General features: G+C 48.0%; 1 protein-coding gene across 1 annotated transcript; it reads right to left on the minus strand.

Moving 5' to 3' along the window:
• Positions 1-2,871: 2,871 nt before the first annotated feature.
• Positions 2,872-23,321, minus strand: LOC116230629 (interferon-induced very large GTPase 1-like). Its single transcript, XM_090136497.1, has 4 exons — positions 22,615-23,321; positions 21,096-21,282; positions 14,578-14,756; positions 2,872-13,557 (listed from the first exon to the last, which is right to left on the minus strand). The coding sequence occupies exon 4, from the start codon at positions 13,553-13,555 to the stop codon at positions 6,269-6,271; it is 7,287 nt and encodes a 2,428-aa protein (XP_089992623.1). The 5' UTR covers positions 13,556-13,557; positions 14,578-14,756; positions 21,096-21,282; positions 22,615-23,321; the 3' UTR covers positions 2,872-6,268.
• Positions 23,322-24,601: the final 1,280 nt, after the last annotated feature.

Below are 24,601 nucleotides of genomic sequence, written 5' to 3' on the forward strand. Positions count from 1 at the left end.
CTCATACAGCGGCTAAGGTGGAAGGACTGATCCCGTGGATACACCATACCCGCCTGAAGAAGTCTGCCCGACCAAGGTAGACTGTCAAAGAGAAGGAACCTCTTAACCTCAAGCTTAAGAAGACAACATGAACATATTATTTCTTGTAAATAGGGATTGTATAGGAGTCGCTTCAGCTTGGTGGGATAATGCTTTTATACTAATGACAGAAAAATTCATGCGAGTCCTGAATATTTCAAATAGTTGGGTGTGTACAGCCTTGCCAAGAGATGGAAGGATGGAACTCGAACTCCCTCAATATGGGATTCCATCTGCCAATTGGACACTACGCAATGGGGCAAGAGTTAGACGTAGGTGTGTAAGTGAAAATATGACTATAGAAATAAAGGGACCTAAATTCAATTTACAACTTTGGACAGATTGTAATATTACAGTACTTAGGAGAAACGGTACAGATAGACCAACAAATATATGGGAATTTAATGTATCTTCTCAAGATGGAATACAGTTTTGTAATCTTGAGGGCCCAAGAAAGGTGGGATAAATTACCCTTGCTTTAATATTGTGTTTTATAAAGGATCAGGAAAGTGCCCTTTGGGACCAGGGTTGTGGTGGCTCTGTAGTGATGGACAGGCAAAGAAGACCCTGCTGAAGAACTGGAGAGGACATTGTGTAGGGGAATATTTAGTGCCCCAGAATTCCTTTTTCAATGGGACAGTTCTTCCTTCTGGGATACTGAGAACTCCTTGGAAGAGGGTGAAATGTGTAAATAACCCCCTTATAGAAAAACCGACTGGCTTCCTTAGCTTTTCTAGATGGTTTATCCTGTTCCTGGGAGTAAGCAAATTAGAAAAAGCAGTAGTTAATATTCCAGCTACTTTGGAGATAATAGAAAATGCAACTATGGATGCAATAAGAGCATTACAAATAGAAGTTTCAACATTAAGTAAAGTAGTGCTGCAGAATAGGATGCCACTAGATCTACTAACAGCAAAAGAAGGGGGAGGTTGTGTAGTTATTAATCAGAGCTGTTGTGCTTACATAGATGAAACTCAAAGGATAGAAACTGATCTGCAAACTATATGGGAACATACTAAAGTTCTCCACCAAATCTCGTTAGATGATACTTCCTCCACCTTTACTGAATTTACACAAATGCATGCAGCATGGGAAATAAGCAGCAGGAAAATGTGATGTTGGAAAATTATGATCTGGCTGCTATCACGGAAATGTGGTGGAATGAATCTCATGACTGGCATACAGTGATTGGGAGCTGTAGCCTGTTCAGAAAGGATAGACAGGCTAGGAGGGGTGAGGAAGTTGCCCTCTATGTTAGGAAGTGGTTAGGCTGTGAAGAGCTGTGTCTGGGGAACAGCCATGACCAGGTCAAGAGCTTGTGGGTGAAAATGAGGTATTGGTCCAGTAAAGGAAATCTAGTGGTTGGGGTCTGCTGCAGGCCACCTGATCAGGGGAAGCCTGTTGATGAGGCCTTCTTGCTGCAACCCGGAGATGTCACGCTCTTGTCCTGATGGGGGATTTCAACCACACGGATATCTGCTGGGATAGCTGCATGGTGGGTGGCATACAGTCCAGGAGATTCCTGGAGTCTGTCAAGGATAACTTCCTGGTCCAGGTGTTAGATGGACTGAGCTGAGGTGAAGCCTTGCTGGACCTGGTGCTCACCAATGCAGAGGAGAGCATTAGCGAGGTTAAAACTGGAGGCGGACTGGGCTGCAGTGAACGTGCCTTGGTGGAGTTGGTAATCTGGAGGAATGGACGCCTGGCAAAAAGCAGAGTCAGGAGCCTGAAATTCAGGAGAGAAAAATTCTCAAGGAACTGCTGGATGGGATCTTCTGGGAAACTGTCCTGAAGGACCATCAGGAAGTGGTGCCTCCATTGTCAGGCACAAGTATTATGGCCAAAAAAAGACTGCTTGTCCTGCTTCTGCTTTTCTTTGCAATCATAAGCAGAAGCATTGTGGCACGGTGACACCCACTCTTCATCCCCATAGATAATTCTCAGCTGTCAGTTAGAGCCTGATTGCCAGAAAGGCCTCACAAAGCGAGCTTTGAGCCAAGGAAAAAAAAAAAAGGGTTCAGCCATCATCTTTCATGCCATTCACATATGTAATTTAGAGATAGGGATGTGGTGTGGGACCATGTCAAAACTCTTTCAGAAGTCCACGTAGAGACTCCTGTGCCCCACAGTTCCAATAAAGAAATGAGGGTTTCAGTGTAGGAGGACTCTGCATATAGATTTTGTGGCAGTGGGCACAGAAAGTTTGACTACAAAGAAGGGGAATGCTGTCTGGGTGGAACCCCACAGTTCCTTGGTGGTGAGGGACACAGGGATGCTCAGAAGGCTGGAGCACCTCTCCTATGAAAACAGGTTGGAAGTTGGGCTTGTTTGGTCCAGGGAAAAGAATGCTTCAGGGAGACTTTTTTGTGGCCTTCCAGTTCCTAAAGGTGCCTATAGGGAAGCGCGATTTGTCAGGGACTGTAATATGGAATGGTTTTAAACAATGAGGGGAGATTGAGATTGAGAAAATACCAAGAAATTCTTTAGTCAGAGGGTGCTGAGGCCCTGGCACAGACTGCCCAGAGAAGCTCTGAGTGCCTCATCCCTGGATGTGCTCAACACCAGGCTGGATGGGGCTTTGGTTAGCCTGACCAAGTGGGAGGTGTTCTAGCTCTTAGGAGGGGTTGGAACTTGGTGGACTTCAAGCTTCCTTCCAACTAAAACCATGCTAGGATTCTACAACAATTGAGGCTTAAGTGGAAAGAAAGCATACAGAGACCAGTCCAACTCCACCAGTTTATAAGTAAAGACTGTGATCTGAAATCCGGGAAGAAAACACTCTTAACTCCAATGTGGTGTTAGAGAGCAGCATTCCTTTATTCCTTACAATGTACACCAGGTGACTTGACAAGCAAGCGCGCCTTCTCACAGTTCCAGCTCTACATTCATTCAGTTAAGACACACATATGCAATACACTGGCATACATATGCACTCATTTTCAAGGTCTCATAGATAGGTGCTAATGTCCCTTTGGGGATGCTCAGTGGTATTTAGGATGATTGAGTGCCCATCTACTTCTTCCCTTTTTTCCACCATCATCAACATCACTGAAGCCTTCGCTTACTTTCACAGAATCACAGGGGTTGGAAGGGACCTCCAGAGATCATCGAGTCCAACCCCCCTGCCAAAGCAGGTTCCCTACACCAGGTCGCACAAGTAGGTGTCCAGGCGGGTCTTGAATATTTCCAGAGAAGGAGACTCCACCACCTCCCTGTGCAGCCTGTTCCAGTGCTCCGTCACCTCACCGTAAAGAAGTTCTTGCGCACATTGGTGCGGAACTTCCTGTGTTCCAGTTTCTGGCCATTTCCCCTTGTCCTGTCTCCACACACCGCTGAAAAGAGTCTGGCCTCGCCACTCTGCTCACCACACCTTAGATATTTATAGACCTGTTTTGAGCCTCGAACTACCTGCTCAACCCCAGTGGCCCTCATTTTGTCCCCTTCCCCCTTCTTACCTAGTTTGAACACCTTTCAACGAGTCTCACCAGTTCCTGGTCTAGGATCCTTTTACCCCTCGCAAAAAGGTGAGTTCCATCTGCAGCCATCATACCAGGTGCTGAGTAAATTGCCCCATGCTCAAAAAACCCCAAATTCTTGTGCCTACACCAACCTCCAAGCCATTTATTTAAGGGTTTTTTGACCTTCTCAGTATTCTTCCCTGCCATTGAAGGAAAAGAAAAGAAAACCACCTGCACACCTGCTCCATCAAGTACCCTTCCCAGCCCCTTGAAATCATTTTTGATAGCCTTCAGGCTTCTCTCAACAGCATCATCACTGCCGACCTGAACTACCAATAAGGGATAGTAGTCAGATGGGCAAATAAGACCAGGAAGCTTTCTAGAAATAGCCCTGACCCGGGCTCCAGGGAGGCAGCACACTTCCCTACGGGTAGGGACAGGCCAACATATTGGGCTCTCAGTTTCTTTTAGAAGGGAGTTACCTATGACTATCGCCCTCCTTTCTCTACTGGAGGAGGCAGTCTTCAAGCGTGGAGCTGACTGCCTCTCCTTAGAAAAGCTTGGAGGCAGTCCTCCCACCTCATCCTCAGCCACCTCACCCTCCAGTTTCAGGGCTTCAAACCTATTACATAGAGGCACCTGGGGAACCAAGGTAGGTCAGGATGGGCGTTGTCTATGTCTCCAAGCTGGAACCTGCTGCCATTTCTCCTCTCCAGTTGGCTCTCTCAGTTTGACCATCGCAGGGGAGAGGGTCTGCTACAGTTGGGGGGTTGCAATCTCTGCTTCTTCCTCACAGAGAGTCACACCACCAGTCTATCTCCCTCTCTCTGATGGTTCTTCATCTCTCTACCTCCTCCCTAAGCTCCACCACCAGGCTGAGCAGCTCATCCACCTGCTCACACCTCACACAGGGGTTGTCCTTCCCATCCTCCCCTGGCAGCAGCAGGCTCAGGCACTCCCTGCAGCCAGAGACCTGAACCACCACATTTCTGGGCAGGCTCCCCATCTGGGTTGCCACAGTCTTCTTGGAGCAAGCCCACCATCTGGTAAAGACCATGTTTGAACCTGTAGACTCAGGGTCCACAGTCCCTGGGGAGCAGTCTCCTGAGCAAAGAGAAGAACACTGACGTGTCCTGCCACAAAACCCACCTCCCACACCTACTGCTGCAGTGATGGACGGCATGGGCTGCACGCACTCTGCCTTCCCTCCCTGTATCAGTGGACAGTAACACCCTTTTCTCATCTTTTCTCACTAGGCATGTTAGGTGGGCAGAAACTAGCTTTCTCCCTCCTGAGGGCTGCTTTTAACCTCGCAGAAAAGGGTCAAGGTCAAGCTCAGAGATAAGAGTGGGCAGTGCCAGCTCCACCCCTGCTGGCTCAGCAGCCTGCCCATAAGCTGCTAGCTGCTGCTAGCACCAGCACAGTGCTTTTGTTGGCTTCAAAAAAGAGCTTTTTGGTCAGCCTTTTTGCTTCGGGTCCCTCACCCAGTACAGTCTTACCTGCCCTGAAGCTGGTCTCTGCAGCAATTTCATTCACTTTCATTTACTTTTCCCCAGTTTCAAAGATTTCCATTGCTTATTAGGCTATACTGAGCCACATTTTAAAAACAATGTATGTAGAACACGTGGAAAATATCATTGCACGTGTTGAGGTAAAAGAAAAAAAGTATTCTATTGTGACTCCAGTACTTTTCATAAGGGAAAATCATTGAGGCAGAAGATAAAAGTATTCTATTATGTCACCAGTGTAAAATTATTGAGGAAAAACAAGACTGTTCACCACTAGAGCTGAAATGGAAAGTTTTAGGACTATCATTTAGGGATTGCTTTTGCTAAACAAACGTATTCATTCTTAAAATAATGTACCAAATCCTATTACTAACTAAACCAACCTATATCAAGACTACAAATGATTATAACAAATCACTAGCTCTCCAGGAGAATGAACAGTACTGCAGGAACTGTGCAGCAAACCCCACTGTCCAGTGTGCCAGTACAGGCAGAGCAGGTGAGATGTTCTCCAGACCAGCACCCAGTTCCTACCTGCCTTCACAACATAAATGCTGACATCACACACTGCTGATGTCTACTGAGGAAGCTGTAGAGGTAACTAATTCTCCATGCTAGTTACACAGGGGGCTTTTGCTCAAAATCTAAGCACATGCTAAATGTAGTTGGATAGGCTGTGACGTGGAGGGAAGTTCGCCAGGAGACCTGAGCAGGAGCTCATGGGAGTGTGAGCACATCTTAACACAGGAAGGATACCTAATGAATATTGAGTTAAATCGCTATCACTAAGCAGAGTACTAAGCTTAGCAAGAAGGGCTTTTACCTCACCACATATGTCCTGCAGGGAAACTATGTTTGTGCCAGAGTTATTTATTTTCACATAGCTGCAGATAGCTTGGTACTTTTTATTACAGCCTTCATTTTAACCTTGGCTGTGTGAATGGTTGCAGCAGAAATGTAGGGTTTTGATTTGTCCTAAGACAAAGCTGATGCAAGCGTTTATGGCAAGAAAGGAAGAGGAGTTTGACTTTATCATGAAGCAGGTCCGTTTCTGAGGAGTGACAGGAGTAGTACACCTTGTTCGGTCCAGCTTTACAAGAAGTTAGATGCAGTTATCCTAACATTGTTGAAGGCTGTAATTGTTACACTATTTTGTGAATATTCTCATGTCATGTTCTTCTGAAATGCAGAGCAGTTGCAGATTTTCCTGCATGTCAGCATAGCCTACCTCAATTCATCAAGTGCTTCCTGCTTTGTAATTTTCTGCCATGAAGCAGGGATTTCTCCTTTGCCATGAAATTTACCTTTGTAGAATTCTTCTAGCTGTGCCCTGAAATGACACACAAACCATTTCCAGTATTTTTGCATGGATGTATCAGGAAGAATGTTCCAAGTGGAATAAGGATGTCCTGCATCTCGGTATTTCTTGTATGGGATCAACTTGTCTTCACCAATCCTAAAGCTACAGTCACTGGCAACACTGCTAGAGCAAATATCAATGACAAGGTTGTCTGTGTTACGCCATTTGTATCTGCCCAAAACTTCTGGACGATGGAAGACAAGCTGGTGGTCTCCATCATGGTTTGGTACAGTGCTTGTGCAAACTGCCCCACAAAATGGACACTGCTCCTTGCACCCTGGAAAGTGTTCCAGCAGTATTGTGTGAGGCTGCTTTTCAAATGAGCTCAAATCAGCATGAGCAAACTCTTCCTTGAGACGATCTCTCAGGGGAGAAAGTGCCTCCGTCATGGCGTTATTCAGGAACTCTATGTCTGTTATCTCCAGATGTTCAATGCCAACCAGGTCACTCCTGGGCAATCTTAGGTCCCCTCCAAGTTCTCTGCAGAATACATCCAGCCAAAGAGAGATTATCTTATTACTGCCTATTCTGTCTTTGACAACTGTCGTTGATGTAAACACAGCTTTCTGAATTTTTTCATAGTACTGGGTAAGAGTTTCATTTAAAAACATCACCAGTCGACTGTTCTCATCTAAACAGTATGTCTCAACACGTGTCTGAATATAACTCTCCAAAAAGTCTGCTGGGGAACAAATGTACAGCTTGAATTTTTCAAAATTTTCTTCTTGTGCCAGGTATTTCAGTATGCAAACTTCCAGATTGGCTCTACTGCTATTGAAATCTGGTATTTCACTCCTCATACGTTCAGCTATGACAAGAGCTGTCTTGTCATAGATGGCCAGGCGAAGACCTGGGTCGATCTTGCTGCACAGGAAATCAGCAAATGTTGTGATAGAAGTGGCACCTTGGCAAGAAATCTGGAAACATTTGAAGAAATCTTCTCTCTTGCTCTCCAGGAAGGTGACTGGGTCATTTGCTTTCCTGAAGGCTGCGTGCATGTCTTTAAACCTGGCTGCTGCCATTCTGCACAGATACACTGAAAGATCTATCTCGTAATCTTTTGTAAAATGACATTTTTCCGAGCTAGGGACAGTTTTCATACCTTCCTGTACTTCATTTAGTATTTCATGAATAAAAGTGTGACTGTAATCCATTTTGTCCTTTTCTTTCTGGTCAATGTTTTCCTTCACACGCCTTATGATGCGTTCTGTAATGTGCTGTAAGCTGCTCAAATCAGACTCACCAAACCTTAACGAAACAAAGCCCCAAACCTTTTTCTGGGATATGTGTTTCTTCTCATCAAGTGAAAAGGTGGTCTGCTTGGAAAATTTCAAGTTTCGATCAGCTACATTTGAACGCTTCTTAAAGTGTTTGAGAAGGACATTTTCTATTTCCACATCGATGTCCACCTCTTCCAGAGGGGGAGCGTTAGAAGCCACTTCAGTAACCCAGGTCATCCAGAGGGAATTAAAGTTGTTTCTCAATTCTTGTTCACTTAATTCCTGGCTTTTTAAAGACAGAGCCAGCTCCCTGCTCTTTTTCAGGAGCTCACTTTCATATTCAGATTTCCTCTCATCCAGTCTACTCTGGTTCTTCTTTACTTCTAGAAGTTTCTCAAACTTCCTCTTGGTTTCATCAAGAAGGGACGCTTTTAGTTCTTTCAGCTTCAGTTCCGTGCTAGTTTTCCACTGAATCAGTATCTCACAGTCTCTGTCTTCACTGAAGAACTTCTCCACGTCTTTGGTGATGGCATCACTTGTTTCTTGCACCAGATTTTCAAGCTTTTTCCTGGTGACTTTCTCCAGCTCTCCATTCCGAACCTTATTGTCCAGTTGCATTTGCAAGTCAAAGACGTGCCTTCTCAGTTTCCAGGTCCACTGACTAAAGGAGGTTTCCAGTTTCTTGTATGCAGCAATCTCCACTGAGTTCTTAAAGCTGAAAATGAAGTTTTCATTCCGCAAGGCGTTCCACAGGTCACTAATACGAACTTTCAAGCTGGAGAGCCTCAGAACACTGCCCGGAGATTCCTTCTTGGCGTCTTGGAGAATTTTGCTCTTTAATTGCTGGACGTTCTGGCTGTAGGTGGGGTTGGGTGGTGCCATTGGCGGGTTACCCTCCCACAGGTGAGCAAAGTAATGAATGTGGGTGTTCACGTCAAAGCGGATGACATCACTGAAGCAGGTGATGTCACAGAATTCCTGCTGGGCTGCTGTCACTGTCATTTCATCCAGTTTCTGCTGCAGACGCCTTTGTCCTTCCATGTTCTGTTCCTTTGCTGTTATTTCGCCCACATTTTGATGTACAAACAGGCAGCTTGGGGAAAGCTTGACTTGCTTCATCCTCAGAAAAGCCTGCACTGCAATCTGAAGGATGTCTTGCATTTCGGAAGGGTTCTCTCCAAAGATGTTGATCAGAGTCATGTTGCCAATGCCAATGACAAAGGTGGCCAGCTCGTTGTCATGATTCAGTGAGTGCTTATTGGCCATCTCTATGGCACGAAGACCTTCCGTGTCCACAACCAGCATGTAATCAAAGTTCACATCCTGCTGTAGTTTCTCGTCCACTTTAACGAGCTGCATAAAAGCTCCCCGGGTGCATCTGCCGGCACTGACATTGAACTGGAGACCAAACATGGCGTTCAGTAGGGTTGACTTCCCTGTGCTCTGGATGCCAAGCACGGAGAGGACAAAGACTCGCTTGTCACCTAACTTCTCAATTAACCTGTCAAAGATTGCTGCAACCCATTGTAAGGGTACATAAGAAACATCACCATCCATCAGCTCAATGGGATACCCTGAAACCATCAGATCAGCTGCAATTTCAGGTAGTTTGAGAATACATACATCTTTGGAGTTTGTTGATTCAAGAGCTTCGTAAATCTGCCCTACCTCTCTCAAAATATGCTCAAGGCCAACGGATGAATCATTGATTTCATTGGAAAGGGAATCTAACCTTTTCATCATTACAGTTTTGGGATTGTTTTCTTCATTGCTTTTCTTTATTGCCCGGGTTTGAGACCATAACTGATGATACTCTCTCTTCAGTCCATCAAGGCGATCGGAGGACAGGTCGTCCATGAATATCTTCATCCACTGCAGGAAATATTTCTTGGTGTTGACTGTCTGTGACTGGAGAAAGCCAAGGAATGATTCCATCAGCTGATTGAGGGGAAATGCTTTGTCCAGTTGCTTTTTTCTTATTGCAGCTTTGTCACATTCAATTTGACTCCGATGATGTTCTATGCTCTTGTTCCTCTTCTCTTGTAAGCAAGTGAGTTCTTTATCCTTTTTACACCAATTGTACCACAGTTTTCCTTGAAGAGGCAGTAGCTTTGATTTGATCTCAGTCAGCTGCTCTCCCTTCAGCAGCTTCACCAGCTCGTTTGCCTTTTCTTTGGCTATCACACATGCTTCTGCATCTTCATCGACCAGGAAGCCGTGCTGGCGAGCTGTGCCCAGACACATATCGAGGCTACAGAGTGTGCTTGAGCCCTCCAGGAGATCTCGGATTGTTTTTGTCAGCTTGCCCATTAATTCTGCTTCGTTCCTGTTCTTGATACCTATTCTTATGTTCTGGCTAGATCGGCCAGCTGCAATGTTCTCTTTCTCAGTGAAAAGACAAACCAAGGGCCTCTGAGACTGCCACAGGTCCTGTAAAATTTTCCTGCCTTTCTTATCACCCTGATCAGTCTCAGAAACGAGAACCATGTTCACAGCAGAGATCTCCTGCAAGAAGCCCAGCTGTGTCTCGTGATCCCTGGCATCTCCATGCAGGTTACAGAAAGCAACACAGCTGTCAAAACTGTCATCGTTGCTACCACGGGGACAGTACCAGGAGATCTCCACCACACCTTTCATCAGCAAGCAATCCTTGGTGCTGCCTTTGCAATGCCGATGGAAAAACGTGTCGTGTTTTTGTTTGCTCAGCAGAGCGTTCAGGAGCTGAGACTTGGAAGAGGAAGGAGAGCTGCCGATGCGTATGAAGGACACGATGGGTGTCTCTGCCTGATAAATGAGTTTGTTTGTGTAGCTGCTACATTTCATTGTCTCTCCCGATTTTGCTGTTCCTTTCCAGCTCTTTTTGATTTGGCTGAGGGACCAGAGAGGGAACTCAATCTCTGAAGTGCATGGGTTGGGGATCAGGAGGGGGAGTGCAAACTGGCAGAAGGCAAGCTTTGATGCAATGTACTGCCTCATGAAATCATTGGCACAATGAAAAATGGCCATCTGGAGGTCCATAGGGTGCACGTGGCTCTCCCTAGTTGCAGATTCAGGGGCTCCTTCATCCAAATCACTGAAAAAGTCATCAAAGGAATCAGAGGGCTCTTCCTCTGTGGCTTTGGGTGCAGGAGTGACTTCTGGCTTACTCTCATCCTTGCAAGTCAGGTACCTCACGCTGTAGTCCACACACAATAGCTTTTGAAGGAAGTAAAATGGGAGTTCACTCTCCTTGCTGGGCTGGCTGTCACGTACAGATGTCTTGTGTATGATGTGGAAGTCTTCCAACCCCATTTTTCTTGGATAGTATCTTTCTAGCCCAAGGCGCTTAAGTAAGTTGAGGAACTCTGGGTTTGCACTGGCTTGATTACTTTTGGATTTGCTGTCATCTGACTGGAGTTTGCATGGACTGCAAGGCGGTATTCCTTGCAAAGTCTCTTCCATGTCTTTGATTATGCTGTGTTTCTTCAGATCAACAGAGGTGTTCTCCAATTGCCCTCTGATGTAGGATTGCAAGTCTCTTTCCAGCCCCTCCCAGTCTCTGAAGGCATTCTGTCTCTTGAGGAGATCTTCTATCTGTGCACACCATGAGTTCTTCATCTTCTCTTCCATGAACACTAAGCGGTCAGTCTTCTGCTCAGGGGACACCTCACTGCTTTCAGATGTTATGGTGAGGCCTGTGAAGAGCAGGAAGGCCTGGGCTCTGTAAACATCCTGCTCCTTCAGGCTCTGATACTCATCATATGCTGTTTGCATTTCCTTGGCCATGAAGTGAATTTCTGGACAACCAAGGAGGTACTGAAAAGTGCTGCTTTCTACTTGGTATCCTATTGCGGTTGTAACTAAGAGCACTAAGAGTTCTGTGTCTTTCTCTGCCCTTTCCTTCAAATACTGGAGCAAAGAATAAACAGCCAGGCTTACAGTCAGGGTGGCTTTGATCTTTGCTTCATGAATGGCAGATACAGAGGTGGCTGGGGAGTAGGTGACTTCCTGAATGTGGTCCTTCATTTGCAGCAGTGTCTTGATGAGATCCTGAATCTCAGAAATATTGGGAGTTTTGGGAAACGTGTGCTCAGTGTTGAAAATCCATTGCATAATGAAGGAAGCCCTAGGGAAGTTCTTAACAGAATAGATGTGAGGATCCAGCAGGCACTGCATCAGAGATTTCATGTAGGTGATGTTTTCTGGAGGCGATTTTTGGCAAAACAGAACGGTATTCACCAGGAACTCCTGCAATGCCTTATGTGTCAGGCATACATTGATCCAGACACTGGGATTTTTTGTTTTTTCATTCAGAGCCTGTTTGAAATCTGTCAACGTAAGCAGTTTCCTTTCATCCCCAGTGACCTCCCATGTCTTCACGTGCTCCAGGAAAACTCTGGCCTCTTCCACGGCACTGGCCAGTTCCTCTCCAAACACTGTGCCAACACTGTGATTTGTGAGTACTTCATATGCAGCCCTGAGGCTGCTGCTCATCTGATAGGTGGATTTAAAATCACCGCTGTGGTTGGACAGGATTATGTCCCACACTGGGATCAGCTGAAAGCCCCTGTCGATAACACACCAGGTTGTGTTACTCGCCACAAGCCCACACGTCCACTGGGCAAGGCAATCTGTCTCTGATGGACCCCCTGTGTTGGTCACAGAGAGCTGAATCGCTGTGTGGCTGCTGCCTCTATCGCTTCTCCCAAGTGATGCTTGTGAGCTGGACTTTGAAACTTCCACATTCACTCCCACACTGCCAGCAAAGCTGCTGAAGCTTGCCCTGACAAAGCATTTTAGTGCTTCAGATGTTTGTTGCTTCATCTCTTCCCTTTGCTCTTCCCTGAATCCTTCGGAAGATGCTTTCCACCAGAATATGCCCCCAAAGTGGAGGGGTCCCTGGTTGACGTGGGACCCAAACCTGCTGAAGAAGCTGGCACACCTGTTCTTCAGCATGTTGAGCCTGTCTGCCTCCTGGGTGATGCTCAGAAGCTCCTCGATGCGTTGCAGCTCCCTCAGGGCCCCATCTGAGAGGCGAAGCTGGTCCTTTTGGAAGTAGCAGGAGGCCAGAGGGGTGTACTGGTACTTGGTGGTACAAATGTATGTCTGCTCTGAATGTGAGTGGTGAGTGTCTTCCTTGTGTGAGGAGCTGCTGTAATCTTCACCTTTTACAGCACTGAACCCCCAGATCCTGGCTTTGGCAGAAACGCTTAGGCTGAAGCCCAGCTGCTCCATGGACTTGGTGAAACTGGCTTCTGCTGCAGAGGAGGAGAACTCCTTCCTCTCAAGCAATGATCCTTGCTCCGGGCCAGCGAGCTTGAAACCCGTGGGGACTCTGATGAGCTGCTCTCGTTTTGCCAGCGCATCTGCCAGGCTGTTGGTTCGGTAAATGCCCTGCAGAGCCAGGCCTCCTGATGCCCGTCTCAGGACCTCCTCATCAGAGACATTCTCACTCCTGCCCAAGGACATCTCCTGCTGCTCCAGTTGCTTCTGGATGCTTGCAAGCACATCTGCCAAGGCCTTCTCTGGTGGTGGCCAGTACTCCCTGGGAATGTCCATGGCTTGCCACAGTGCCTCCTCTTTCTGTGTTATCATCTTCTTGCTGTGGCTGCGGCTGCGATGCATGGCTTGCTTGGCTTCTTCTTGCCTCTGCTTCATCATCTCCAGGCGCTGCTTCTGCTGCTCCTCAACAGTTGCTTTGTTGTCTGTAATTTGGAGAAGCTTTTGGAGTGCCATTTTCTCCCAGGGGTACCTTACCTCACTCTCCAGCTTCAAATAGTCTTCATATTGGAGATGTTTCAAAGCTTCTTTAGATTTCACACCCAATACCTTCCACAACATGGGAAGCCAGTATTCTTCATCCAGTCCTTCTCTCTGAAATCTTTCTGCCAGCTGTTGCTTAGCAAGATTTGCCTTTTCCAAATCCTCTGCTCTCTTCTCCTGGGTCTCCATGGCTGTGGAAGAGGTGAACAGACTTCAGTTAGAGGCACATTAGAAGAGGCCACCACTTTTTCATGGTAGAGGCCTTTCCACAGTTCCAGGAATTCTTCCCACCCTGCTGCTCAAACCCAACTTTGGGCACCCCAGAAACACACAGATAAGGACAGACACACAGACACACTACAGACTTGGCTACACAACCAACCATAGACAGTGAGCTACCTTCAGCAGCACCCATGTGTGTACACCAGACTGGTCTCACCTGTCACTGGCTCTCCTTTCTTGCAGCACACAGACATGAGGTAGAGAGTGGGATTGCACAGGGACAGATAGGAAAGAATTTAATGAGGAGGCAGGACAGAATGCAGTGACCAAGGCTTGCTCTGACAAGTGATCTGCCACTCATCTCATTACAGCAGCTCCTTTTGTATCCTTTTCTGCCTTTTCTCAGTTTTGTTCCCCTACTACTTTCCTTCAACATCATTCCACTTGCTGTCCTCAAATATCTCGATGTATTCTGTTCCCTTTGGTTAATCCAAGTTGACCTTCTCCAGAGCAGAGCCTAGAGTATTCTGTTACCTATGAAGTAGCCATTGGAGACTTTGAGCCATCAGCATTTTCTCTGCTAACCCCCGTCCATGCAGTCATTGTCCCTGTGCGGTTTAGTTGATCACTGCCCCTTGATCATTGCCTTGACACTGGAATGGTCCTTGATGGGATACTGGCAAGGAAGTGAGGACTCTCACTGTCCACATACCATTTCAGTACTGTCATACAGAGCTGATAATTGTCTCTGTCTCTACTCAGATGGCTACTGAGATTTAGTCAGTGCACAAAACATTCCTGTGCTATCAGCTCTCATATCACCAACAACATGTTACGGCTCTTCCATCTCAGGAATTGATGCCAAGTCCTTGCTACTGCGCTATTTTGACTCTTGCAGAGCCTTTGTGCTCTCTTTTTCTCCAGGGAAAATTTAAAGAAGAAAAGATTTAAGGAAGAACACCAAATAGATTTGCAGTGAGTTCTCTCACCTCCCAGCAGGTGCTCTTGGTGGTGACGCTTGGCTTTCCAGAGGACGCAGGGCACGCGGCCCAAGCGAGGCAGCACACAGTCACTTGTCAGGCCTGGTAGACCGGGCAGGGTTGTAGAGAAGAAGCTGGGGACCACTCCAAGAATTCAGAAGGAAAAACACAGGGAAAGGTCCAGAATCCTAAAGGAAAAAAAAAAAAAAAAGACACTGATGGGAGGGCAGCCATGAATGCAGAAGATTCGTATTGAGAAAACAATAAAGGCCAGCCCTTCTGCCCCAGTGGGACCTGCCCAGGACAATGGTGGAAGTGGCCTGAGAGAGCTGTAGGAATATAAATACCGCTGGGGTGGTGTTGGAGGAGCACCATGTTCAGAGGATGGAGGGCTTGCCGGGGTATGGGAGGGAGCAGTGGGACCCAGGACTATCTGAAGCACTGTGAACCCTGCTGGCTCTTTGTCATCGACACCACAAGCATGCTGGGAGCTCCCAGGATGCTGGTTCTTGCCAAGAGGTTACAAAGCGTCACCTCTCACAGCCTCCTTTCCCAGACCTTTCCCAGACCTTCGGAAAAGTCTGGAAGCCAACTTGATGTTTAATAATCAAATTCATTCATTTCAGAAAGCAGGAGAGCCCTAGAAGCACTTTCAGTTTCACAAGGTCCTGAGCCTCATCCACTAACAACAGCTCTAATTTCTAAAGCAGAGTAGCCAGGCAAGGAATATCTCTTTGCTTAGTTTAGGCCAACTGCCTGATGGTGCCCCTCAGCCTGAATAGGTGCCCTCACCAATAGGTGAGCACGCGAGTGCCTGGAATGGCGCAAGAGAGATAAGGCTACATTCCTCAGCAATCCTACCACAGCCTGTCCTGGTGGAAGCTGCCGCCCTGCTGCCCATGTCCGCCCCGGCTGCCCACAGCCATGAGTTCCCTCACACCGCGCAGCTCAGGGCTGGAGCAGTGCCGCACAGAGGCTTCCCACAGTGCTGCCACCAACACGGAGCTGCCACCAACACGGAGCTGCCACCATCAAGGGCTGGGTGCGGCCCGGAGGATGGAGGCTGCCAGGAAGGGTCGGGAGATGACAAGAAGGGGGACCCCGAGGAAATGTGGCTCACTCTGATGGAGGAGGTGCTGCTCCTGGCCTCAAGGACTGTGAGGGTTAGGGAAAAAAACACATCTCGTACCATTCAGCCGCAGACCCGCAAAACAGCACAGAGCGTGCAGACCTTAAATGATCTGCAAAATTATTAGGAGGCACCATTTGGTTGCAACCGCTTCTGGGTATTACTTCTCAAGAGCTACACCCTCTATTCCAACTACTCAAAGGAGACTCAGATCTAACCTCTAAACAACAATTAACACCAAAAGGACTACTTAGACTTAGTTATAACATCATTGCAACATCAATACAGCCATCGTGTTTGTTTATCACTCCTGGTATCTCTTATAACAATATCAAACTCTGATAGCCATACAGCTTGTTATGTTCGTGGGATAGCTCAAGAAAAGATCCTTTCATCATCCTCAAATGGATATTCTTACCACACCAATTTTCAAAAACTATTACATCATGAGTGGAGATGTTTGCAATGCTAATACAGCAAGGTCAACATCATCTCCAAGCTTTATAAGATTCTGACCCTGATTGCATTTACATACCCACTACTAAAAAGGATTTAGATTGGATGCTTGTGTATTTACTCACATTGCAAACTGCTGTGGCTGACAAATTGGACAAACTTCCAATCACTCCCTGAAACATCAGTTACTGCATGATTTGAGTGATCTATCCCTTACTATGAACATTTTGATTCTGCATGTTCCACTACCTGATGCTGTTACTGAATTTTCAGATGCTCTGGTGTACGATGTACGACGTGCATATTGTCAATGGGTCACCTCAAATTGTAGAACTTGCTGCGGTGGCTTGAACTTTTGAAATGTTTCCAGATCAAAACCTTAATACAGCAACTGACTCTTTGTATGTTACAGGTATCATTCAGCAGATTGAAGGATCTTTTCTTAAGGAAGTCGACAACCCTGCCTTGTTTGCACCACTCAAGTGAGTTTTTCATTATGTCTCTCACAGAATCACAGAATCACAGAATCACAGAATCGTAGGGGTTGGAAGGGACCTCCAGAGATCATCGAGTCCAACCCCCCTGCCAAAGCAGGTTCCCTACACCAGGTCACACAGGTAGGTGTCCAGGCGGGTCTTGAATATCTCCAGAGAAGGAGACTCCACCACCTCCCTGGGCAGCCTGTTCCAGTGCTCCGTCACCTCACCGTAAAGAAGTTCTTGCGCACATTGGTGCGGAACTTCCTATGCTCCAGCTTCTGGCCATTTCCCCTTGTCCTGTCTCCGCACACTGCTGAAAACAGTCTGGCCTCGCCACTTTGCCCCCCACACCTTAGATATTTATAGACCTGGATCAGGTCCCCTCTCAGTCTTCTCTTCTCAAGGCTAAACAGACCCAGTTCACTTAGCCTTTCTTCACAGGGGAGATGCTCCAGGCCCTTCACCATCTTTGTGGCTCTCCACTGGACTCTTTCCAAGAGATCCCTGTCTTTTTTGTACTGGGGAGCCCAGAACTGGACACAGTACTCCAGATGAGGCCTTACCAGGGCAGAGTAGAGGGGGAGGATCACCTCCCTCGACCTGCTGGCCACACTCTTTTTAATGCACCCGAGAATGCCATTGGCCTTTTTGGCCACAAGGGCACACTGCTGGCTCATGGCCAACCTGTCGTCCACCAGGACACCCAGGTCCCTCTCCGCAGAGCTCCTCTCCAGCAGATCATCCCCCAACCTGTACCGGTGCATGCAGTTATTCCTCCCTAGGTGCAAGACTCTATACCTGCTTTTGTTAAACCTCATCTGGTTTCTTACTGCCCAGCTCTCCAGCCTGTCCAGGTCTCGCTGAATGGCAGCACAGCCTTCGGGCGTGTCAGCCAATCCTCCCAACGTGGTATCATCAGCAAACTTGCTGCGGGTGGCCACTATCCCCTCATCAAGGTCATTGATGAAGATGTTGAACAGGACCGGACCCAGCACCGACCCCTGGGGAACACCGCTGGTTACAGGTCTCCAGTCAGACTCTGCACCGCCAATAACAACCCTCTGTGCTCTGCCAGTCAGCCAGATCTCAACCCACCTCACTGTCCAGTCATCTATCCCACACTTCCTCAGCTTTGTTATGAGGGTGTCAAGGGAGACAGTATCAAATGCCTTGCTGAAATCAAGGTAGACCACATCCACTGCTCTCCCCCCATCCACCCAGCCAGTGACAACATCGTAGAAGGCTACCAGGTTGGTCAAGCACGACCTCCCCCTGGTGAACCCGTGCTGACTACTCCTGATAACCTCCTTTTCTTCCAGTTGTGATGTGCTCTCACCATACTCTTCCTTATTTTACTACACATATTCCATCACACACTACATTGCCTGGTCTTTTAACAGAGGGCAGCTGTAAGACTGATCAAGCCACAGTCACCTTTCCTATCCCTCAATTATTTCAACATGCACGACTCTCTCATCAATTTATCCATCAGAATAGGAGAGCCTTACAAAAACAATTCCAACTGACAGAGGATCAAGGCTGTAACATTATTCTAACGTGCCCAGACTGCCAGGCAATTGTCCCTTTGCCTCAAATAGGGACAAATCCTCATGGCACAGCACCTCTTCAACTCTGGCAGACAGATGTCACTCATGTTGAAGAATTTGGCTGTCTAGAATATGTGCATGTAACAACAGATACTCATTCTTCTTACATATTTGCCACAGTGCATACAGGTGAACACGGTCGTGATGCTTGTCAACACTGGTTATCTGCCTGCGCTGCTATGGGGATCTCACATACTGTAAAATGGATGATGACCCTGCTTATATTTCCAGGGCCATACAAATATTTCTAGAGGAATGAAGGGTTAGACATGTTACAGGCATTCCCCATTCTCCCACTGGTCAAGCTATCACTGAACATGTCATCAAACACTGAAATGTACTCTTAATAAACAAAAAAGGGGAATATGAGAGACACACAGCAAGATAGATCATGTAAAGCTTTGCTTGTGCTGAATTTTTTGAATCACGATCATTCAGATACAACTCAACACAACACAATGGTGGTGTAGACCACCATTTCAGGGCCTTCCCATTGCTCAAGCAGCGGACTATGTTTAATGTTCAGAGCATGGCCACAGGGCATTGAGAAGGTCCCTTACCACTGATAACATGGGTCATGGATATGCTTATGTTTCCACAGTGACTGGCCCTATGTGGGTTCCGACATGATATGTATGGCCTCATCTCAAGTCAGAGAATAGCATCCAGCCTTCATAAGGACTGAGATTATGTGCTACTTAATTGTTGGTATTGTTTTGCAATCTGTTGTACTGTAGATAAGTCATGGGTGCCACAGTGAGTGGCACAAAATGGCTGGATTACCCACTGGATGGTATCACAATAACAACACTGGTAATGGTATGACAAAAGAGGGCAATTTTCCTACGTTACTGATGCAGACTCAAGAGTTAGAATTATTAGGCACTATCTAGGCTGCTGTGTGCTTCTTCCTGAATTTTAATAGTGGTCAAATGTGAATTGAACAGAAATCAATGTTACTGATGCTAAAATCCATGGGAATAGCTCTTTTAGTGCAATTTTTATCATAATGCCTGGTCATGGTGCATTTATCCTACCAATTAACCTTTTCTTAATTTGCGGAGGCAGAACCTGGAAAGGAATCTCAGGCTAAGCTGGACCTGATACTATAGGTCAATTAACTCTCTTTCATCCCACTACTCAGGATTTTAAAATATGACCATGCATCACTCAAGACAAAGGCGCACGCTATCTTACTTTGATTCCACATGGGATTGCAATATAGAATTGTGGGATACTGCACAACAAATAGTTTGGTTCACTGCTCCCTTCAATTGGCACCTATGTCAGGGATCTAAAGACTCCTGACTGAAGAATGATCCTGGGATGGAACAAGTATTCTGACAGTTTTAAGGAAACTGACATTTGTGGTTGTAGCTGCAAATATCTTGTTCCGTAGAGAGAGCTGACTGTGGTAGTTCATTTTGTTTCTGCAAAGACTGCTTTTGGAAGCCGGTGTTCCACTTGGGCTCTGAATCATGCACTGGCCATGTGGATACAGCGTGCAAATGGAGAAAGCCCGGGGAGATCCTGGGAAGAATAAAAGCAGGAGAGAGGCTGTGGTGGGAGAGAGAGGAAAAGTGTCCCTTGAAGCAGGGGACGCCCTGCTGGCACTGCCTATCGCATCACTGCCAGCACGTGCCTTCTCTCTCCTTTCTGGGGGTTTGCCATCTCTCAAGGGTTGGTAAGTTATAGTGCACCTGCTTAGGGAGTTTCTGCTTCCTGCTTACAGGGATTATCTGAAATGGATGCCTGTGTGTTTGACTGTATGTATGCTGAACAAAGCTCATAACCCTCTGTGCAGCTCTGAGTGCATAGTTTGCTTGCCGTTGCTCCTGAGACATCCTGTCTCTCAGATCCAAATGCACCCTGAAACAGCACAGCTCAAGCTTCCGCCACACTCACCAAGTTAGGATGCTGGCTGGCTAAGAAAAACAGTGCCCCCAGTGATGCTCTAGCAGGCTTGCCCTCTGATGTTGTTTTTCTATGCGACATGCAACTTCACAGAATCATGAGTCCATTGATTTTCTATTATTAAATCAGGGGCATGGTTCTGGGGATTTTAAAAGCAGGTGTTGAATGAATGTTAGTAATCATACATCAGAGTATACTAAAGTTGATGATTTTCCCTAGTCAATTACAGCTACACACAGAATGGGACCCTCTGGGATTTTTTTCCAGGTTGCAGGAACTTGTGCCATGGGCCAAACACATTTGTACTTTTCTTAATGGGTTAAATAGCATTGCTTGCCATTATGCTATATTCGCCTTGTCTCTTGCTTTCAGCATGTTGTCACCTGAAGCCTTGATTGAGTTATGATAACCCAAATGCATACAGCAGTGCTGTTACAAAGCGTAACACAAAATGGAGGGGAAAGCTCTCAGTCAGGCAGTCAGGATGCTGTGCACAAGGTATGATTATATTATTAATATGACTAGTGCCGTTGTTTTGTATCATGCTGACAGCTTGCCAGTTGATGTCCCTGTGGGGTTTAGTTTATCACTGCCCCCGTTACTTATCATTGCATTGGTACTGGAACAGTCCTTGACTGGATAATGGTAAGGAAGCCAATGCTCTCACTGTCTACATACCCTTACAGTGCTGTCATACTGAGCTGACAGTCATCTCTGTCTCTATTCAGGTGAAGAAATTTATTCAGTACCAAAACCTTCCTGTGCAATCAACTCTCATCTCACCAACAACATGCTACAGCCTTTCCATCTCAGGAACTGATGCCAGCCCCTTGTTACTGCGTTCTTTTGACTCTTGCAGAGGCTTTGTGCCCTCTTTTCCTTTATGCTCGGGGAAGATATAAGTAAGAATAATAAATGGATTTGCATTCTGAGTCCTCTCACCTCCCAGCAGGTGCTCCTGGTGGTGACGCTCGGCTTTCCAGTGGACGCAGGGCACCAGGGCACGCGGCCCAAGCGAGGCAGCACACAGCCACTTGTCAGGCCTGGTAGACAAGGCAGGGTTGTGAAGAAGGACTTGGGCACCACTTCAAGAATTCAGGAGGAAAAACACGAGGAAATGTCCAGAATCCTAAGGAGAAAAACAGATACTCAAGAGAGTGCAGCCATGAATACAGAAGAACAAATACATTCCATGCAGTGGTGAAGCCCATCCCTTCTTCTGCCCCAGCAGGACCTGCGCAGGGCCACGGTGGAAGCACACGGAGGGAGCTGTAGGAATATGACCAGCACTGGTGTGGTGTTGGAGGAGCACTGTATCCAGAGGATGGAGGGCCTGCAGGGGCATCAGGGCACCAGAGAGACCCAGGGGAACCCCAAGCATCCTTGGGTTCTGGTGCAAGGCTTCCTGCTCTGGGTGGCCCTTCAGGGGCAGGGAAGGGACCAGGGGGACCCAGAGTTATCTTGGTCCAGCCCAAAGCACCCTGGGGTTCTGTGAACCCTGCAGGCACTTTGTCCTGAGAGAGACCGCAAGCTGCTGGGAGCTCCCAGGTTGCAGGTTCCTTCCAAGGGCTTACAAAGGCGTCACCTCTCTGCATCCCCCATCCTCAGGAAAGGTCAGGAAGCCAGCTGGGCTTTAACAAACAAATCCTGAACTTAGGAAACTTGTCGGGTATTCTTCTCTGAAAACAACTGAGCCGGAGAAGCACTTTCAGTTTCACAAGGACATGAGCCTCTTCTAGGAATGGCTCTGATTTCTGAGAATCAGAAAACCCAGCAAGCCAGTCTTCCCTTGGCCATTCATAAAATAATGGTTAATAGAGCCTGGAACACATCTTGGCAGGGCACAGAAGGGGTAGGGAAGGGAAGGCAGCATTGTATATATAGGCTCAGCAACAAGACAAGTCCCTCTATGGGGAACCCCACTGAAAGCAAAGATAAGAAGGGCGTATGTGTGCACGGCATGTTGCACAGACACAGCTGTCAACAACGGTCCCAAAGTGGTGTGCACCATGACACACGTCCAGCAATGCTGCACTGAGCTCTTAACGCTGCAATGAGTGCAGCACGCCAGCACGCAGCGTGGGGCCACATAGCTGCAGGGCTCTGTGTGGGCTGTGCTCCACAGCCCTCCCAGTTCTGTCTTGGGGATCTGCTTCCAATCCACCCTTGCGCTGCCCTTCCCTCCCAGTGCTCCTTGTGCTTCCATCTCTGCCACGTTCAGCCCCTGATCTGGGTGCCGAGTCCTTCATGCTTCCCTTCTCCACTCCTCCCTGCCCCCCAGTGCAGCCACTGCCATCACAGCCCCCACAGCACAGCCCCTTTGCCCCCTGCCACAATCCCCTCTTTCCTGCCATCCCTCTCAGCCCAGCACCATAACATGAAGCACCAAGCAGAGCACAAAGGGGCTCCCAGTGGGTGTGAGTGCCCCTGCCCCACCCCAGGCACCTCAGCCAGGCCCTACCTGCATTTTTGGTGCTCCACAGCCCCAGTGCTTTCTGAGTCTGGCTCTGACCCTGCTCTTATATAGCTCAGAGCCTCTGCACAGGCTGCAGCTTCCTGCTTGGTGGGGCAGGGGAAGCCTTCTCCTCCCTGAAGCTGCAGCTGGAAGTGAAACTTGGCAGCTGCTGGATGAGATGCTGCCTGGAAATCTTCGGATATGGCCATGCAGTCAATTCCTTATCCATGTGACAGCACAACCACCAAATCATTGGAATATTTATAATGTTTGGGACAACCTGGTGTGAACCCAGAAAAGGGCCATGAAGATGCTTTGGGGCCTGGAGTAGCAGTGCTGGGAGGAGAGCTGAGAGAGCTGGGGCTGCTCGGCCCGGAGCGGGGGAAGCTCACCAAGATCGGGCCACAAAAATCCTCGCAGGATGTGCAAGGGATTGGATCCAGGTTCTGCTCCGGCAGCCATGGGGCACAGCCTGGAGCCCAGCAGCTGCCCATCAGCAGCACTGCAGTGCAAGGTGGGTGCCAGAGCCCTGGCACAGGGAGCAGAGAGCAGTGGGGGCTCCTCCTGGGGGATCTGCCACAGTTCCTGGCCGTGGTTATGGGCTCCCTGCTCTGGGCAGCCCTTCAGGGGCAGGGGAGGGACCAGGGGGACCCAGAGTTTTCTTGGTCCAGCCCAAAGCACCCTGGGGTTCTGTGAACCCTGCAGGCACTTTGTCCTGAGAGAGACCGCAAGTGTGCTGGGAGCTCCCAGGTTGCAGGTACCTGCCAAGAGCTTACAACGGTGTCACAGCATCCTCAGGAAAGGTCAGGAAGCCAGCTGGGCTTTAACAAACAAATCCTGAACCTAGGAAACTTGCCCAGTATTCTTCTCCAAAAACAATTGAGCCGGAGAAGCACTTTCAGTTTCACAAGAGCCTCAGCCTGTTCCAGGAATGGCTCTGATTTCTGAGAAGCAGAGTAGGCAGGCGCAGATCTTTTGGAAAAATGAAACAATTTTTAACCCCGTCCCGAAGGTGTGCGTGGAGCAGGGGCTGGGAGAGTGGGGGACAGGACACGGTTTGCTGCCTACAATGCCATGTGGCTCCTGAGGTCACAGCCCAAACCCACAGCCTCCCCATCGCCAATTAGTGCTGAGGCTGGGGATGGCACTGATATCAGGGAGTGAGCTCGGAGAGCGTTCCTGTAGGTGTGCATCCCCTGTTTATTGGCTGCCAGGCAAAGGGAGATGAGCCAGACCCCTCTCCCTTGGCTACCGCTTGTTTACTTCTAGATGCTTTCATTAATGAGGAGCCCCCTCCACTCCATCAGCTCTTGCTACAGATGGAGAGCAGTGTAGGGGTGTGGGGTCAGCAGGAGCTGTGCCTTCTGCCTTCCACGTTTTCCTCCTGTGCTTTTGGCTGCTCCGTCAGCACGTCAGCCGTGCTGCTGGTCAGTGCTGAGGAGCTCAGCTCAGCATCCTGCCCTGTCCAGGGCTGGGCATGGCGAGGAGCAGTCTAGGAAAAGGCAGGCTTTGAATAAGTGGCTGAAAGGTTGGTGCTGCCTCAGGAGCTTTGGGTTCTTTGACCACGGGGCTGTTTACTCGGGCCCGGCCTAATGGCTGCGGATGGGTCTCGCCTGCCTCCGAGGGGAAAGCAGATCCTGGCCCAGCAGATGGCAGGGCTGGCTGAGAGAGCTTTAATCTAGGTATGAAGGGAGAAGGGGATAAAATGATGCTTTCAAAGGTGGAGTGAGTAGTTCAGAAATTTCAACGAGATTTGATGGTGGAAGCGAGGGGAGGCCAGTGGGACAGAGAAAGGCCTGGGGATGTTGTTGTAGGAGATTGCGGGGAAAAGCCTCATAACTGTCCTGTAGGATCTCCTGGGAACTCCTCAGAGGAGGTAATGTTGCGGCCCCCGTCTGAAAGCTCGTGTCCCTCTGGGAAGCGGAGGGGGGGAACTTCAGATTTCTTCTGGAGGATTGAGGGAGGGCCCCTCTAGAAAGGCAGTGTGTCAGAA

This window comes from Phasianus colchicus, chromosome 2 (genome assembly GCF_987193195.1).
Source record: "Phasianus colchicus chromosome 2, bPhaCol1.hap1.1, whole genome shotgun sequence".
NCBI lineage: Eukaryota > Metazoa > Chordata > Aves > Galliformes > Phasianidae > Phasianus > Phasianus colchicus.